General features: G+C 39.7%; 1 protein-coding gene across 1 annotated transcript in view; it reads right to left on the bottom strand.

Moving 5' to 3' along the window:
• Positions 1-1,869: 1,869 nt before the first annotated feature.
• Positions 1,870-18,451, bottom strand: part of grin3bb (glutamate receptor, ionotropic, N-methyl-D-aspartate 3Bb) — a 58,680-nt gene continuing 42,098 nt past the window's right edge. The window contains exons 5-9 of the mRNA XM_058400726.1: positions 15,788-15,903; positions 12,515-12,666; positions 4,600-4,764; positions 3,129-3,196; positions 1,870-2,972 (exon numbers count right to left, since the gene is read on the bottom strand). Of these exons, the coding sequence (XP_058256709.1) occupies positions 2,429-2,972; positions 3,129-3,196; positions 4,600-4,764; positions 12,515-12,666; positions 15,788-15,903 (1,045 nt within the window). The 3' untranslated portion in view covers positions 1,870-2,428. The remainder of the gene's footprint in view (positions 2,973-3,128; positions 3,197-4,599; positions 4,765-12,514; positions 12,667-15,787; positions 15,904-18,451) is intronic.

Below are 18,451 nucleotides of genomic sequence, written 5' to 3'. Positions count from 1 at the left end.
TGGATGTAAATCCTTTGCAGTCAATAACTGCCTGAGATCTGGAACTCATAGATATCACCAAATGCTGGGTTTCGTCCCTTGAGCTGCTCTGCCAGGATTGTACTGCCTTCAGCTGTTTGTTTGTGGTTTTGTCTTCAGTGAGTGAAATGCGAGCTCAGTTCTGTTGAGGTCAGGTGACTGACTCCATTTAAAAACATTGCATTTCTTTGCCTTAAGAAACTTGTGTTGCTTTCATGGTACTTTTGGGTCGTCAGCCATCGGTAACCATCTGTGTAGCGTTTTTTTTTCAATCTGAGCATTAGGTTTAGCTCTAAACACTTCACAATTCATCCTGCTACTTCTATTAGCAGTCACATCTTCACTAAAGACCAGTTCCACTACCTGCCCAAACCATAACACTGTCTTCACCATGTCTAACAGGTGATGTAGTCTGCTTTGGATTGTGAGAATTTCCTACTCCATACTCCTCTGTTCATCATCACAAGTTCATCCCGGTTTCATCTGTCCAAAGAAACTTGTTGCAGAACTGAGCAGGCTTTTATTTTTTTCTAATCTAAGTCTAATCTGACCTTTCTGTGCTTGAGTATTACCACTGGCATGCATCTTGAAGTAAAACCCTCTGTATTTACATTCATCTAGGTGTCTCTTAATTGTAGACCTTGACGATGACACCCCTCCATCTCGAGGGTGTTCTTGACTGAGCTCGATGTTTGGAAGGAGTTGTCTTCTAGGCCTTTTGGTGTGTCTAAGCTCACCAGGGAATTTCCTCTTTTTAAGAACGTACCAAACTGTTGAATTGGCTTCTCCTTCGACACATCATTAAACCACATTCTGAGAGTTCCATGAACCTGAACAGCTACTCCATGTAAATTGAACAGCTGGAATCACCTCCAGACTTTTTTTTTTTTATTTAAATCTCAGTAATTATGAAACCACGAGGAACCCAGCCAAGCTATGAAACGGCTTATCAGTCAGTTCTGCAACAAGATTCTTTGGACAGATAAAACCAAGATGAATGTGTAGCAGAATGATGAGGAACAAAGGAGTATGGAGAAGGACAGGAAAGGCTCACGATCCGAAGCAGACCACATCATCCAGGTGCTTTTGTGCGTGTGAAAATGAAGTGACTGAAAACAATGGCCGTAATTCTTAAATAGTTCAAACTCCTCGAATTGAAGCCGAAAGCCGACACTTCAATCACATCGATTGCTTCGTTTCGAATCCGTTTCTGGTGGCGAACAGCGGCAGAATAACCAAAAGTGTGTCACTGTGCAAATACTTACGGACCTGACTATAAGTTTTATCGATGTCTGGAGTATGAGGACAGACATTTAATACAGACTTATTTTACATTAAAAAGAAAACAGGTACATTATTTAAAGGTGTAGAGTGCTATTTTGGGCTATTTGTTGGTCTAGTAGATTTAAAAAATATCTTGTAATTGTAATCATTGTAACGAAATTAGAAAATCACAGACCACCTGGCTTTGCTTCATGGACCCCTGGGGTCCTCACTTTGGGGACAATCTGGTAGGATTTCATGATTTATTTAGGATCATTTGATTTTCTAATATTTAAGAATGATCATTTAGCCCTATATAACCTTATTTTGGAAGGAAGGCTGGATAGAGTTACCTTCAGATTTCAAATTTCTAACATGATCATAGTGTAATCGTATAGAAAACTATTCACACATCACCTCTGACATAACATTAACAAAATAAACACTGCTTATGATTATGGGTGAGTTTCAATAACAGGTTAAAGAAATCCTGTTGAGATCCCATCAAATTTTCCACCCTCTGAGTCATCATCACTTTCCTCTTTAGGAGAATTCATAATTAACAAACCCTCATTAGCCATTCTTATATTAGACTTTATTTGTGAAAAACATCCAGGCCCAATTAACAATACTATAATTTCAGATCAAATACTGCATAACTGAACAAAACATTTAAAACCCACCAAATGTTTTTTTTGTCTTCTTAACTACTGACAGAATTTAGGTCATGTTTCAAATCCCAAGCCGAAACTCCCATAAACCCCAAAAACCAAATCTGCAGAGAGGAGCATGTAGAAATCCTGTGCATACTCTCCACACAAGAGGAGACATGAGATAGATAGCCATGCTTATGTGTCCTGCCTTATATCCAGAGAGTGTTGGATGTCTTTAGGCCTCAGCTGCATGGCTAATTTTCTCTTTTGGGTCTTCAGGATAGGGTGCTGAAGTTTTGAATTACTTACGAAAAATCGGTGTCTCATAAGTGTTCTCATAAGCCTAACAGTGCTTGGAGCCTGATGATGCCGGAGCATGAGGACTGCAGCAGATTCTAGGCATCAGTGAAAGCCTTTGGATCGATATCAAAAACAAGATGCCTTGAGTTGGTTGTTGCGTTGTTCCTCGCGGGGCCGTGTTGAAAGCGACAGCATCACCTTTTCCCTTCCAGATCTTTGACGAGGGAGCGGCAAATCGTGGCTGTGACTGTGGGCGGCCCCTCCTGGGTCAGTGGAATCACAGCAGCAGCACGTTCTTTGGCGAGAGCAGTCTGAAGTTGGGCCCGACGGGCCAAAGCTTCCCTCAGCTGACTGCGGATCTCTTCGATCTTCTCCTGCAGCTCCTCCAGCTCTCCGTCTTTGGGAGGATCTGTCGAGTGAGGTGGAGCGGATGGGAGTGGCTGCAGAGGCACTGGCCCGCCGTTTTCACACACTCTCGATACCCGACTTCCACTGGGTGCAGATCCAGAACTGGATTCGGATGCGGCTCCGGATGTAGACCCAGAGGTGCCCTGACCGCCCTCTGCGACAACGCGTGCGAGGAGGCGGCGTGTGTTCAGCGTCTCCAGGTTAAAGTGAACCCTCTTGTTGTCCTTGAGCTCTTTGGCTGCATGGGTGCTCTCGTTATTCCACTTGGCGAAGGATCCTGGAGGCGGAGGTGGTGGAGGTTGTGCCGGCTGGGACTTCTGAATATTACAGCTATGCAGAATTTATCAAATTAGTAACGGCATTAGAAAGTGACACTAGGATACATTATTAACAATTAAAAAACGTCATGATGTAAGTTCAGGGGTGACACAAGAATGAATTACACTGAGGTCATGAAGTAAGATCTCCACATTAAAACGTCGATACCTTTTCTCTGTATTGGCTCTCTGGCGCTTTACGTCCTCGTAAGTCATGTTCAGCGCTCGGTGAATTTTCTGTAATAAAACAAGCAATTATCTCAAAGAAACGAAAGCGTTCGACTCGGAAAATCAATAAGACCTGAGAGAATTGTTCATTTGTCTTCAGCAAGCACTTTATCCTGGTCAAGGTTGCGGTGGAGCTGGAGCCTCTCCCAGGAACACCAAGGCAGAAACACAATCTGGATGGGATGCTAGACCAATGCAGGGGACACCCACACACACATTTACAGCTAGGGACAATCTACAGTTCACTTACAGACATATATTTGAATAAAATCTAGACTTTTTAAAATAACATCACAGTATTATTAACTGATAGTAGTGGGTTTTGACTAGGTTTTTCTCCTCACTCTGTGCTATGCAGGCCTCCACCCTACAAGTTCTAGACAGCATCACAATCATTTCCATTCATTTTCTAAACTGCATATTATACACAGGGTCACAGGGAGCCTGGGAACAAGGCAGAGGTCACCCTGGATGGAACAATTGCACTATGGACACTTTAGAGACGCCATTCAGACTATAATACATGTCTTTTAACAGGACATGGAGGAGGAAACCCCAAAGCCCAGGGAGTACATGCAAACTGTGTACATAGCACAGAGGTGGGAATTGAAACCCACAAAGGTGTGAGGCAAAAATGCTAACCTTTTATTCTGCCCTGACCAAGGCCATGTTTTGTTTGTGTAAGAAAAAATCTCTCTCTCTGTCTCTCTCTCGCTCGCGCTCTCTCTCTCTCTCTCTCACACACACACACACACACTGAACTAACTGATGTACGTGCAAGAAACTACAGCCCTTAAACACAGTTTACAGTTGAACTCTGAACCCTGAGAGACCAACATACCTGCTTCCTGCGCGTTTATTTATTTATTTATTTATTACCGTCATTTATACATGTTTTAGCCACCAGATGGCACTCTTTCTTTAAAGACTCAAGCTTGCTGAATGCAATAATTACTATAAAACATTTATTTGTTACCAATTTTATAATTAGTTGCAGATTGTTACCTTCTCAGGACGAAATCTATACAAAATAAACTAAGTGTGAAAAACACATTAACTACACATTATTCATTTAAAGAAAAGGAGCAATGATTATGAACAAGCAACAGATCTTTACTATGAAACTCATCTAAAAACAATTGAATGTAATGCATTTTTAATGAATAAAACGCCTTCATTTATCCTGATGATTTTAAATCTATGGATATGTTTTCAGTTACTTACATCACTCACCTGTCTCGCCTCATGTCATTAATCACAGGTTTATTTTCCTGGTTCTGGAGTTCGCCTTAAGTGTTCATCTCAATTAATCAGCTAACTAACTGTCTCAGTGAGAAGGTTAGAGCAATGAAGTCATTAAACAAGTGGAACTCCAGGACCAGGAATTGGAGCCTTAACCTTTGGTGTCTCACCTGACTGGTGTGGAGCCAGTACTTGAATTTCTGCCTCCGTCGGATGTGAGGCAGAACCAAGCGGTAGAAGGCATGTTCCCCTGCCAGAGTGAGTAATGCCCCGGTCACGCCCACACACAGCAACACAAACAGCCCTGAGAAATGCCGGATCCCCATCTGCAGCGTCTGCAGGAGACCAAACCACACATAGCATTTAAACAATGGACAGAGTCACAGAGAACCAAGTCACAGGCAACAGTGTCCAGGAAAAAGGAAAAAAACTCCCTGAGACGACATGAGGAAGAAACCTGGAGAAGGACCAGACTCAAAAGGGAACCTCATCCTCATCTGGGTGAGGCCGGAGAGTGTGATTAGAAATCATTTCCCTTCTAGTGCATCAGTTGTACTGTATCAAGCGCAATAGTTCCTATTATTAGTAGTATTTTTGTATCAGAATAAAAAAAAATATTATATTAAAGCAGGTCTATGGTGAATGGAATGATGCTCATATGCATAAGTTGCTCAAAAGCTCCTGGTAATACAAGTGCACTTGACTATATAATGTAAGTTATAGAAAAGAGAGTCTGGATCTTGGCAAGGCTTCATCATCGTCTCAGGGTGTATTTCTGCCTCTGGCTTCTCATTAGAAATAAATATAAAAATTTTTTTAAATCTATGTAAAATATGCTTTGTGATAATGCCAATTGTTAAAATCAGTAAACAAATAAAATTTAATTTACAGAGTTACAACACATTATAGAAATACCTACAAGATAAAACCACAAACCTCAAACCACACATTTTTTATACTGTCCCTTTAATGACAATAAAGAAGAGCTCACTCTCAATGTTGGCCACTGGCATGTATAATATTTTCACATAAGACAGTGTCTAGAGTTTAAGCGACAGTTGTGTTCGTGGAAAAGCCATACTGAGTGAGAGGTCAGAAGAAAATGGACAAATTGGTAGACAGGAAGAATACAGCAACTCAAGTAAAATCATTCTTGACCACCATAGTGAGCAGAAAAGCATCTGAGAACTGATCTAACACATCAAACCTTGAGATAGATGAGCTATAACAGCAGAAGACCACATTACACTACTCCTGTTAACCAAGAACAGGAATCTGAGGATACAGTGGCCACTGGATTCTAGAAATTTGAAGACTGGAGGAAGAGTATGTGATTTTTTCCCCCTAATCTTCAAGCTGTAGGTTCGTATCTGCATGATGTTATGCACTGCATTGCTGTCAAATAAATGGCAGATTGAATAATTGTATGAGCTGTACAGGTGTTCCTAATAAAGTGCAACATGTGACAGATCAATCATATTCAAACAAACTACATTAACAACATGAAACTAAACAGACCTGTGCATTCATACACACACACACACACACACACACACACACACACTTTCAGGAATAGCTACTGATAAAAAATAAAATAGATTTGTTCAAATGCTCCATGAACGTTCATGCCAGTGTTGTGAGAGAAAAGCTGAAGAACGAAGGCTGGAAGGCTTTTGTGCAATAGCCGTCCTGAGCCCTAGGTGTCTTGTCTCTGTCAGAGCTATGACACCTAAAATCCCTTTGAAAAGGCCTCTTTGAAGTGTCCATGTCATACCCCAGACAAGCAGCAGGGGGCATTGTATTTCTTTCAGTCTCAAGGCAGCTGAGGTCTCATCTGGAGCATGGCAGTCAGGATTCATGGCAAATATGTACCGCATCTTCTCACCAGCGTCTTTGCGGGAGAACGGATCCTACTGACTAGAACTAATTGGAAAATTTTTAAAAAATCATTTTGTCTAGATGCAATCAAAGCCATGCTCATATGTGAGTTGTCAAGCTGCTTGGCTTGTGTCTGTAAATGTGAGAAATGCCTAGCAGTTTGAAACTCTTCGTAATAAACAATGCACCTGATGAATTCGGTCAGAGAAATGGGAATGGACATTATTTCTGATGCATTTAAATGACTTAAAGAAGCTTTTCTGCTAATTTGATATTCGTAGAAATGTAATTTTTCAAATATGTCGTTTAGTGCTCCATTCATTCATTCATTCATTCATTCATTCATTCATTCATTCATTCATCTTACTTTATCTTTGTGGATCTGTAGCCTATCCCAGAAATTCACCCTGAACTAGACGCCGGTTCTTCTCAGAGAACTCTTTTTCCAAGGAAATTTAGCACCACTGCTCAACCTACCAGCATGTATTTTGGAGGTGAGAGGGAACCAGAGAACCTGGAGGAAACCCACCTATACACAGGAAGAATGTGCTAAACTCTGCACAGGCAGCAACCCACATGAAACCGGTGACCCTGAAGCAACACGGTGACGAAGCTACCCACTTCACAACTGCGTGGAGAAAATACTTTTCTTGGTGACTTCATGTAAACTGATGCGAGAACAATCATGTCGCTAGGCAACCAGAAAATTATGGACACAGGGTCGCAGGAAGTGTAGATTCTCCCTAAAGGTATGCGGGGCAAGTCACAGGGTTTACCCTGGACAGGGTGACAACCAGAGGACACCATCTCACACACACACTCACACACTATGCATAATTCAGAGGTGCCAATCATTGTACAGTGCATATCTTTGGACTGGGGAAGAAAACCAGAGAATCCAAAGGAAACCTCTGAAGCACATGGAGAACATGCTTACTTCACCCACACAAGATACAAGAAGGAATCAGACCATGCCCCCTGGATGGCAACTATAATCTGAAGCCATGAGTTATTTATCCAGCAAGTCATTAGGACTTTCCTATAGAAAGATACAAAATTCTCAGAAATATTAGCATCTCCATTCCATTTACATAAATTACTCTAACACAAACTGGGCCTCCACGGGTTCTGCCTCATTGAGACTTTTTTTGGGGGAAAGTAGTAAATACTACCACATTTAAATGGGGGATTAATGCAAGCAACTGCACACAAGCTACTGTATCACAGACAAAACTGACTGTGTGTCAATAGGTTATTAATAACAACAGCTTTTACACACAAATCTGTAACGTATAATGTAAATCAAATCAAATCAATTCAAATGATTTATTTGTTTCTGTCAAAGATTTGACATGATTGCCAATGCCGTAATTTACAAACATTTTACAAGTTAGCAAACCAATTAGCAGAGTTGAAACTTGTGGTTATGTTAATCTAAGACTTATGCTGTTATATATATATATATATATATACATACATACATACTAGTTTTCTGAAGGATAACTAGCCACAGAATGCTAATATTCCAGTTATTAACTGAGGGAGCAATGATGGTGCATTTTTTCCTACACAGTATTCAAATATTTTGCTCATCCATGCCTCTGATCAGTATTCAGCACCATAGATAATATGTTTTATTTAAATCTGAGAATAAACACTGTAAAACGATGGTGTCTCTCTCTGGCAAGTCGTTTTAGAGTATGAAGAAAATAGAACATAAATTCCTGAGACTTTTTGCATCAAAAGTAAAACAAAAAGCTGTCCTCAAATGGCTTTAACATTGTGTCTTTGTCACAAATGACTCCTGTCACAATCTGAAAATGACGAATGAGAAAGGAGGAGGAAATGGCTCATGAATGGCGGGTGTCTCCTCTGCTCTTTATTGACCCGAGGGCATCAGAAAAGGAGCTGGAGAAGACCGCAGTAGAATACTGACTGACTCTATACAGTCACTGGTTCTTCAAATCCTCTATATTTCCGGATCAAATTGAACTGTGGTTCACCCGTCACACTGCCCAGGTCAACCTCTATTTCAAAAGCACTTCAGGAAAAGAATTTTGATCTTGCAGCTGGACATATTAATGCCCTCTGTGCCTTTGATCATGAAAGAACAGCCCTTCTAGGAGATTAGGTCAGAATGTGGAAAAAAACAACCTGAATTAATAATATAATATAATATAATAAATAATTGATAGATAGAAAGAAAAAAAAATATTTTGAACATCAGCAATATTGACATGGGTTTTTAATTAATTAACACTAATCATTCACTTTAACAGGAATTCTTGGTTATGGCTTTTATTGTTTCTGTAATTCATATAATATCTATAATATTTTTTATTGTGCAATATTGAAAGATCTTGTTTTCCTTGGTTAGGATTTCTTGTTGTGTGACTCAGGTTCAGTTTCAGGGTCAAGGAACAATTCTCCCTGACAAATGCAGGAAACCAAATATATAGCAGGAAAACAGAACAAAAGTAAAACAAGCTATTATTTGAGCCAGATTTGTGACCAGTGACCAAAAAAAAAAAACAACAACATCTACAATCTTCCTTTGTGGAAAGCACAAGGTCACCCCTTTCATGCCAATCTGATGTGTTTGGTGCACTTCTAGAGCTTCTAGATCTCACAACACCCTGGACCTTTATCTGATGCCATTAAAGCAAACGAATTTTCAAACAGAATGATAAGGAATAATCGTTTTAGCTGAGGCCAAGGTAATTTTTGCCCTCAATTAACTTGGAATATTTTGCAGACTGGGGTTCACATTTCTGCATCTTGATGTTAACTTTCTGGTGTAGAGGAGGCTCGGGGCTTCGTGATCAGACGCTTGGGGATTCAAGCTGGCACTTTAAGGCCTTTGAGCAAATCCTTTAACCCTCTCTTCTCCAGGAGCTCTGTATCATGGCTGACCCTGTGCTCTGAACCCAACAAGCTGGGATATGAGAAGGAGGAATTTCAGTGTGTTGAAATGTAGATGTGTCATCTTCTTCTTCTTGACTTTATTAAGAGCACATGTCTGACAAAAGGTGATGCTGTAATATAACTTTCTATCCAGGATATATATAGGAGCTGAAGCTGAGGATGCTCTACACACATGAATGTAGATCTGAACAAAACCACACAGTTTCATTTAGTCGGAAAAAAAAAAGTTTGTTTAGTTTGTTGAACATCCAGTAATTAACTACCTGGGTATAGTTGTGCCCCAAACCAGATGGTATAAGCTTTATCTTCATATGTTTTCTGCTTCTTTTTTTTTTTTTAGTCTTTCTTTAAAACGTCCCAGTAGCATTGTTTGCTGAGGTTAAACAGCAAATAATTGTGCAATAACATGGTCCAGTGGCTCATGACAGATGGCCTGCAGTTATGTCTGTGTAGAAGAAGTGGGCATATTCCCCTGTTATCCTGTTAGCAGTGCAAATCATAAATTCATTAAAGGAGTGATAAAGAATTTAGAAAGCATTTAGAAGTCTATAATATATGAGATTTCTGTTTTTAAGCAGAAATGATGGACACCGGCTACAATTTTGGAAACGGCGTTCCTTTATTTAAATATTCCAATTGTTTTTTGTTTTCAGACAGGGACGAATTAACAACCACAACAACTTGGCACAAGCCTAGACGCCCTGGCCACTTGGGGGCCATCATGAGCATAGATTTGAAAGTAATGATTAGGCCAAGGATTCCCAAAAGGGCATTATAAATTTTCTTCGTCTGCAAAAAGCCTTAACCTTGTCTTTAAATCCCTGTTTTATAATGTGGGTTACTGTAACCTGACTGTTTTATTATGTCATTCACGTATGTTTAACACAAAGGACTAAAAGCCAAAGGAATACGGCATGCAGCGTCCAGTCTAGTGGAAAGGGTGAGCTTGCATTTCTAGAGGTCGTGAATAAAATACGATGTGGTGTGCTGTGAAGCAGTGGAGCCTGGTTTAGATTTGACAAATGTGTGTGCATGGCAAGTAGAAACCCAAACATCACTGTCTGCCTGGTGTCACGTCAAAATGTAGAATATTAGTGCTTTCATGCACAGCCATGCAAAACACACTGACAAGCTCTGGGGATTATTTAATAACTTTTCACCGTTGTTGTGATTATTATCCTGAACTGCATCTCAAATCAAAACTTTACATTCAAAAGTATTTACTAATCTAGAAAATCCAAAAAACAGACCTTAAAGAGGATCCACAGCTACACGAGAGATTGTTATAATTCACACATTAACTGCAATAGAAAAAAAAAAATCGTAATAATACTCAATAGCATTATAGAGCCGTGCATAAGCATGCAATTTGAGACACGGTGCTAGTTTGTTTGGTGGAGGTAGATAGATGGGGGTATTAGTCGATTTTATTGCTGAATTCCTATATGCTTTTGCAGCAAGTCTTACCAAACATTTTCAATCAGTATAAACAAGTGAATTATTTTAATGCAGCAAGAATGATATGAAAATAGACGGCTTTCTGTCTGAGACGTGTGTTTTTCCGTCTGTAGGATAACCTACACAAAATGTAATGGTTGAAGATAACATCTTCAAATTTTAGCTGCTTATGAACAAACATCTGGAGTATCTCAGAGAACAGAAATAGGTTTGATATCATCATTTACTTTGGATATTTGTGTGAAAAAAACAACCCTTTCTGTGTGTCAGGGTTATGCTTGGACAATTTCCAATTGGACAAGTTTTTTTGTCTTGTGCCATGTGTTTATGTTTACGTTCTGTGCGTACGTGTGTTTGCCCCGCCCTTAATTCCTTCCTGCCTCTGCACAGCTGCTCCTTATGTCATGTTCATTACCCTCCCTGTGTATACCCGCTGTCTTGCATTTGTGTTTTGCTGAATCCTTGTCCTGTTTTTTCTCCTGTTTTCATGCTTTTTTGTCTGTATTTCAGTTAAGCAGCTTACCCCCCAATATTTCTATGTGTTTGTAGCTTGGCTATTTTAATAAACCTCCAGTTTGTTATGCTACCCCTGCATTTGGGTCTGGATTTTGTACCCCCCTGTAGGCACCCATTTGCTGACACTATGAATATACAGTGGAACCTCGGCAAAGGTATACCCTCCCTTACGAATTTTCGCCTTAAGAATTGAAATTTGCATCGGCATACGAAGTTGCGCGTACGTCCGGGAGCCGTTCAAAACTTGTTTGCGTCAGTGAAAAGCCAAGTGAAGCTAACCTAACCAAATTTTACAAATTTTTTCAGTCAGCGAAAGCTGTTTTGAAAGAGTCCACCCATGATACCAATGTTGCCTTCGGCATGCATTCAAAAGCTAGGTGATTTTTCATGCGTTTTTTTGTTGACAGACTGGTGGTGTGGGTGGTCTGTTCTATTTTTAGCCCAAGCTTGGTGGCACGACTTTCTGTGAGGACCCTTGACATTGAATGCTTGGCTTGGGTCAGTTCTTTGTAAGCACCCATACAGTTTACATACACTTCATACTTGTAATATTGGTCATGTTTTTGGGTGGCTGCAACGGATTATCTGCATTTACATTATTTCCTATGGGAAAATTCATTTCACCGTACAAATTCTCGCTTTAAGAACTCGCCTCCAGAATGAATTTAATTTGTATGCCGAAGTTCCACTGTATTGCTCCTAGTAGGCTTGGGGGAAAAAGCAGAAATACTTCTGAGACGCTACAAATTCCGAGTCCTAAATATACTTTCATATGCGCTTCATATTACGCACCACTGTGAAGTGGGACATGACAAAGACATTCAATACTGAACATGGAGACAAGAAAACAGGAGCAAACTCCTGTTAGTCAAAAAAGAGTAAATGGATGAAAAAACCTTTAGAGAACAATCGTACATGATGTGTTTGAATAATAACAAACAAACAAACAGAAAAGATAGATAGATAGATAGATAGATAGATAGATAGATAGATAGATAGATAGATAGATAGATAGATAGATAGATAGATAGATAGATAGACAGACAGAACTTTATTCATCCTAAATTCCACAGGTAAAACTGCCTTCTGTATTTCACTAAGACTGCTCCATATACTTAGAATGGATGTGTAATGTAGTGAAATGTATACATGTAAGTGGTGGACTGTAAGATGGGCTCCATGCACTGGTTCATGCCTTACCGGCTACTGGACACTGGACAAAGGTGTCTGTAGGTAATCCGTCACTAGGATTAGGATTTGGAAATGCAATTCTACTACAGTGAACCTACTGGAAGCTCTCAGTCTCACCTCCGTCATGGCGAAGACTCTCTTTCCACAGGGTACCACTTTGTACCACTTGTCGTGCAGCATGTCCATGTAGCCGTCGGATTTGTAGCGGCTGATGAATTCTGAAATGTTGGACGTGAGCGGCGAGTTCTGAGCCAGTCCGATTCCATAACCTGCCGAGGAAACAGCATGCGAATCAGTCCGAAACCCTAATCAGGCTGCGAGAGCAATGCTATTTATTTCATCTCAAGCGTAAACAGTGAAGGTGAGTCAATGACAGAGCGAGGGTTAGAGAAACACTGGCAGGAAAAAGAAAAGCACAGAAAAACAAAGAGGGCTCATACATTCCCTCCCTGTCAGAACCAAGCAACGAGCTGAAAGGTACAGAACAGATTTCCCTGTTCAACACCATTAAGCCAAGCAAATATGCTCCCTGTTTGTTTCTTCATCGAGCGTAACCATTTGAGTGTGCACACCAGCTTAGTTTTAATTCGAGCACATGCTGATTTTTAGAAAGACATATTCGTCTCCTCTTAGTCTGTATATCTAAGCCAACTGTAATTTAAGGTCCATATTTTAAATCTGTAGAAGGCTGGATGAACAGTTTGTCTGTATGAGTCAGCAGTGCAAGATGAAACTCTGGCCACGAGCAATCAGAGGACAGCCATGATGTAAGGCACATAATTAATGCAGAGAAGATATGTGGAATGAGCAGCTACAAGTCGAACTGAACAGAATTCTAAGGTGTTTTTAATCTCGAGGACAGGAACTGGTCAAATAAAGGTTAACAACAATAACATGAAGGACAAAAAGCGCTAATTATTGTTTTAATCTCATTGTCAGGCTTGTAAAACCGAGGTTAGCTAAAGTGGAAAGCTTCTCCTCGCAAATAATTAAAACTATCTTCTTCTTTCGCCCCTGGAAAGAACAGTGGAACCTTTCCTACAGCAGCTTTTTGTTGATGTTGTTGTGAAGAACCTGTTCCTGCTCTCAGTGGTTGAATAGATGCTTTCTGTGAAAAATAAGAAAGGGCGAGTGAGTCTCATGAAAGAAATCCTCAAGACAAATTTCAAAGCTGGTGAGCTGTGAAATACACTCAGGAGTTTAAAATATGAAAACATGAGCTGAGAACATCCCCTCATTCGTTCATCCGTTGTCACTCCCCAATTCTTTTTATTCCAAAAAAAAAAGGGATGCACACCTTTCAGTGCAGGCTTACACAGGTAAAATCTGTGTTCGGATCAGTCTTTTTTGAGAGACTTTTCTTTTGAGAGGTTTTCTTTTTACATCGATAAGCTACAACACTGCGTAATTCCTAATTTGCGCTCTCATGATGTTTTAATTCTTACAAGTGTGGAGTTATTTAGATGTGGTTTTTAATCTAATTGTCTAAACTAAATGTTCAGTAAAAATGTGAACTCCTAAGAAGGTTAAGCTATAACATGAGCTATAACAAAAAAAACAACCTTTCCAACAATTTTCTGAAAATTTCTACTGTAACAAAAAACAAACATGGAATGTTACAGCATTGTAAAACACCAGAAAACATGACATAATGAAGATGATTAAAATCAAAATTTGTACACTGTTGGCATTCTAGAAACTTTCGCTTTTGAGGATCTGCATTCTGTTAAGACATTCTGACATTTTAGAAAAACGTTGGCCTGGCCCATTCTTTCATTTTCAGCAGGGGTCGAAATGGATCCAGACTCTATCCTAGGAAAACTGGGAGCAAGAAATTATACACTCTGAATGGGACACCAGTGCACTATGCACACACTCATTCACACCTACAGGAAATTTAGCGTAATCAATCCACCTCCCAGGATTCTACTGCAACTCGCTCCAGGCAGCTCTGCCTCTGAGCACCATTTGACCTCTACAACTGATCCAGAATGGCCCAAGTTCTCCCACACCACCTCACTACTACGCTTAAACTGACTTCCTGTAGCTGCCTGCATGAGATTTAAAACACTAATGCTAGCGTACAAAGCCAATAACAAACCGGCTCCCTCTTACCTCAAAGCTCTTATCACACCCTGCACTGCACCACGCTCCCTCAGATCCTCCAGCACTGTTCCACTGATCCCACCATCTCTCAGGATACAAGGAAGGAACGCATCAAGACTCTTCTCTGTTCTACATCCAAACTCTTCCTCTAGATGTCCGTATAGACTGTTTTCAAAGACCTACACTCTTAAAAAAAGAGTTTTTTGGGGGTTCTATATAGAACGCTGGGGGTCTGTCCTTGGCCAGTAGAACTTATTCCCAAAAATGGTTCTATGTGGAATGAAACTTTTAGATTAAAACAGTTCTATGATTCGAAGAATGCGGAAGGTGAAATCAAACAGCGCCTTTAATTTTTTTTTCTATATGTAGAAAATGCTGTGAGATGAATCTGCTGTATTTTTTGTTTAAATTTGTAAATAATAATAATAATAATAATAATAATAATAATAATGATAATGAAGAAGAAGGAGGAAGAAGTAGAAGATGAAGAATACTTTATAAAAGTCTGCAGAACTTGGGATCTGGTCAATGAACCATTCAAAATGGTTCTATGTAAAGAACTATTATGGGGTTCTTAAGTAATTTTAAGGTTATAGAACCAGTTCTTTTAAAAAATGTAGCTCTCTCTGAAGTACTTAACTAACTTAACTAACTAAACAAAAAATGCTTGTGTTGTTTGTGTGCTTTTCTTCCCAAATTACCTCAGTATAGTTTTAGACTTATGGTATTTTTAGACCATGACCCTAGTGACCAATATCAGGATTTATTTACTGATAGAGTCTTCAAAGCACTTTTGTAAGTCTCTCTGAATAAATATCACGTTGTCTGGCAAATGCCATAAATGTGAATGTAAATATGAGATGTGAGGGAACCGGAGAACCTGGAGGAAACCTTTGTGGTCACTATGAGAACATGCAGACCTCCAGACAGTTGGTGCTGTGAGGAATCAGTGTCACCTGCTGCGTACCACGTTGGGTAAACCAATCTTTCACTATAATTCCAAAATGTCTGAGCTAACAATGACTATCCATTCTAGTTACAGCTCCAACAAACCATGATCCATCTGAAACTGGTATTTTACATTCCGGCTGTTTCCAGAACAGTGATTTCACATTTACTTTCTGCTTGTATACAACAACGGCTGTTAGTTATCCTCTTAAAACCAAGCGTTTCTCTCGGCGTTCCACGGAATATTGATTGCTTTTGAATATGGATGTGTGCACAGGGTAACCTATATTAAGAAGATGTTGTGAAGGAGGTTCTGATGGAGGATGTGTTTCTAACCTTCGATAGCGAACGGTTTGCCGACAGTCAAGAGTTTACAGTCAGCGTCGATGGATACCTCGTAGTCCAGGAGAGCTTTGTCCATGATGAAAGCATCAAGCTTAGGGGGATCTGTCCTTCACAACACAAAGAGAGAGGGATTATAGAACTGCATGCACACACACACTTTCCTACATGGCTATTCTTTGTTTGATTAAATATGCACAGCAAGGTTTTCATCAGTCAGACTCTGCCTCCCTGTCAGTTGCAAATGGAACCATCATCATTTGTCCAGGCTAACTGTTCCTAAGCAAGCACCGCCATAAATCTAGTGTCACCCTCAGCGAGATGGAAAATTAATACACAGCAATGCACAATAGAGGGATCAAATTCCTAAGGACAGCAGCACAATTGTTGATTAAGGAGCTATCATGCTAAAGATTTTAGCCAGTGGTTTTTACACCACCAACATTTTCTATTCTAAAGTTCAGACAAGTCACTGAAATGCGGAGAAAGAATTATCCTAAATAAACAACAAGTTAGCACGCACTATCTTGGTTTGTGTGGAATGGACTTGGCGTAGGCGAACACACTAAATCACGATTTCCTTTAAAGGCAAAATATAGCTTTTAATACAGATATCCCAGCTCGCAGTATGACTGTTCTATTGGATTTCAATGGGGTTTAAACCACTACACACGAAGACATTACACATATTAATAATGATTTGGCACCCAGCTGTTAATTCCTGAAACAATCTGACCATTTTTATATTTTATTGGGTTCTTTGAAGTTCTTGCTCCAATACCAGTACAGATATTTTCAAACTAGTGTCACAATCCACCAGCGACTGGAGAGAATAAATCCATTAAGAAGAGATTACAAAAAAACTGAGACACATGGCTGCTCATGAATGTGTGCAGTTATGATGTGCCTTCATCTCTGTAATTTGTATCTGATTATGGTTATCTGCTTTGTTACAAGGCCAAGTTGAGCTCAGCTGTAACGGGGGTTATACCAGCTGAAGAATCAAAACAATGGTAGGAATAAAAGACTGTGCTATTTATTATTCATATAGACTTGGACTACCAAATAGATGCAAGAAACCAGTCATGGACACACACACACACATCCTGAATCAGTGTCAGAGACTTCAGCTCAGCAACAACAAAGAACACAGGTGTGAGCAGACAGGGAGTCCCAGACCTTCTCCCTGCATAGAATAATAAACATCAAGACAGACCAGGAGAAAATCTGGACCTTGTTTATTTCCTTGCCTTCTACTATCAATATTAAAATACCACTTTCCTCCCTAATCTGATAAGAACACTAGTTAATATGTAAATATTAAAAAAGACAGGGGTGTGCTGTCATCGGAAGCTAATCAAGCACAATGCCATTACCTCCTAGAAGCATCAGAAAACAAAGCCATTTCCTCACCAGTGTTTACTCACTTTATACATCTTTAAAAAATGTCTGACATTAACATTAACATGGAACGTCGATGAAGAAATTGTTATCACGTCGCTATATTAACAATAACAAGTTGCTGGTATGGAAAACAATAATGTATTAATCAACACCATCTGACCAATCAGATTCGAGAATCAGCCTGACTTACTTTCAGCAGCATAATTAAGTTCAAATACGTGAGGTGTCTCTTAAATCGCATACTTATGCACTATTCCACACCATTTTGTAGTATAAATAGCACGAGTAGAGTCCCAAATATCCTACTACACACTACTCACTTACACTATGCACTATAGCATCTAGTGTATGAACACTAAATGGTAATATAAGCTATTTCCCAGTCAACGGGAAATGACGTCAAACTCACGTAATGTGACTACAGGAGCTTTAGCAGAATTTTAACACAAATCATACAACATGAGCTAATTTAAAAGACATTTGTTAGACGTCTTGTCTACCAGAGTGTCGTCGGCCATCTTGAATTCTTTCTCTTCCAGCATCGGCACCTGTTAGCCCCGCCCCTTTTCCACTAGGTAAGCAAAGCTGCAAACATTCCACACTTGACTTTTTTAGATCATCTGGTACCTGAAGTGCACCTCTTGTTGCTAAAATATTCAGAGTGAATCCCAAATCACAAAAAAAAAAATAAAATGGTGGAATGTTGGACACTTTATGCACTCAATGCACCTTTGCTTACATAATGGAAGAGGGGCAGGGCTACCAGGTGCTGACGCTGTGTGTGAAAAAAAAAAATTTAAGATGGTGGACGACACTCTGGTGGACACAAAAGTCTTACAAATGTCTTTTAAATTAGGCCACATTGTATGATTTATTTTACAACATTTTAAAAATTCTGCTAAAGCTAATGGCGTCATGTTACTTGATATCATGTTTAATATCATTTTCCATTGACTGTTTAATGGCTTATGCTTGTGTTTGGTAAAAAAAAAAAGTGTTAGTGTTTTATCTGAGATGATTTGACCTTTCTAAAATTCATACACTGGACGCTAGTCTGCATAGTGCATAGTGTACGTGCATATTGTGTGGCACCTCATTTGGCTCCATTAATGGAGTTCTCAGAGAAACCAGGGCTGGATAGAGTGTTGTGTGATCCAAAGCACATCATTTTATATTAAATATCATCTCTCTTGGAACACCACTTGTCCAATCAAATCGGTGGACTCAAATCAAACAGTACCCAAGATGGAAGCT

This window comes from Hemibagrus wyckioides, linkage group LG10 (assembly GCF_019097595.1).
Source record: "Hemibagrus wyckioides isolate EC202008001 linkage group LG10, SWU_Hwy_1.0, whole genome shotgun sequence".
Lineage (NCBI taxonomy): Eukaryota > Metazoa > Chordata > Actinopteri > Siluriformes > Bagridae > Hemibagrus > Hemibagrus wyckioides.
This window is presented reverse-complemented; position numbering and strand designations above follow the sequence as displayed.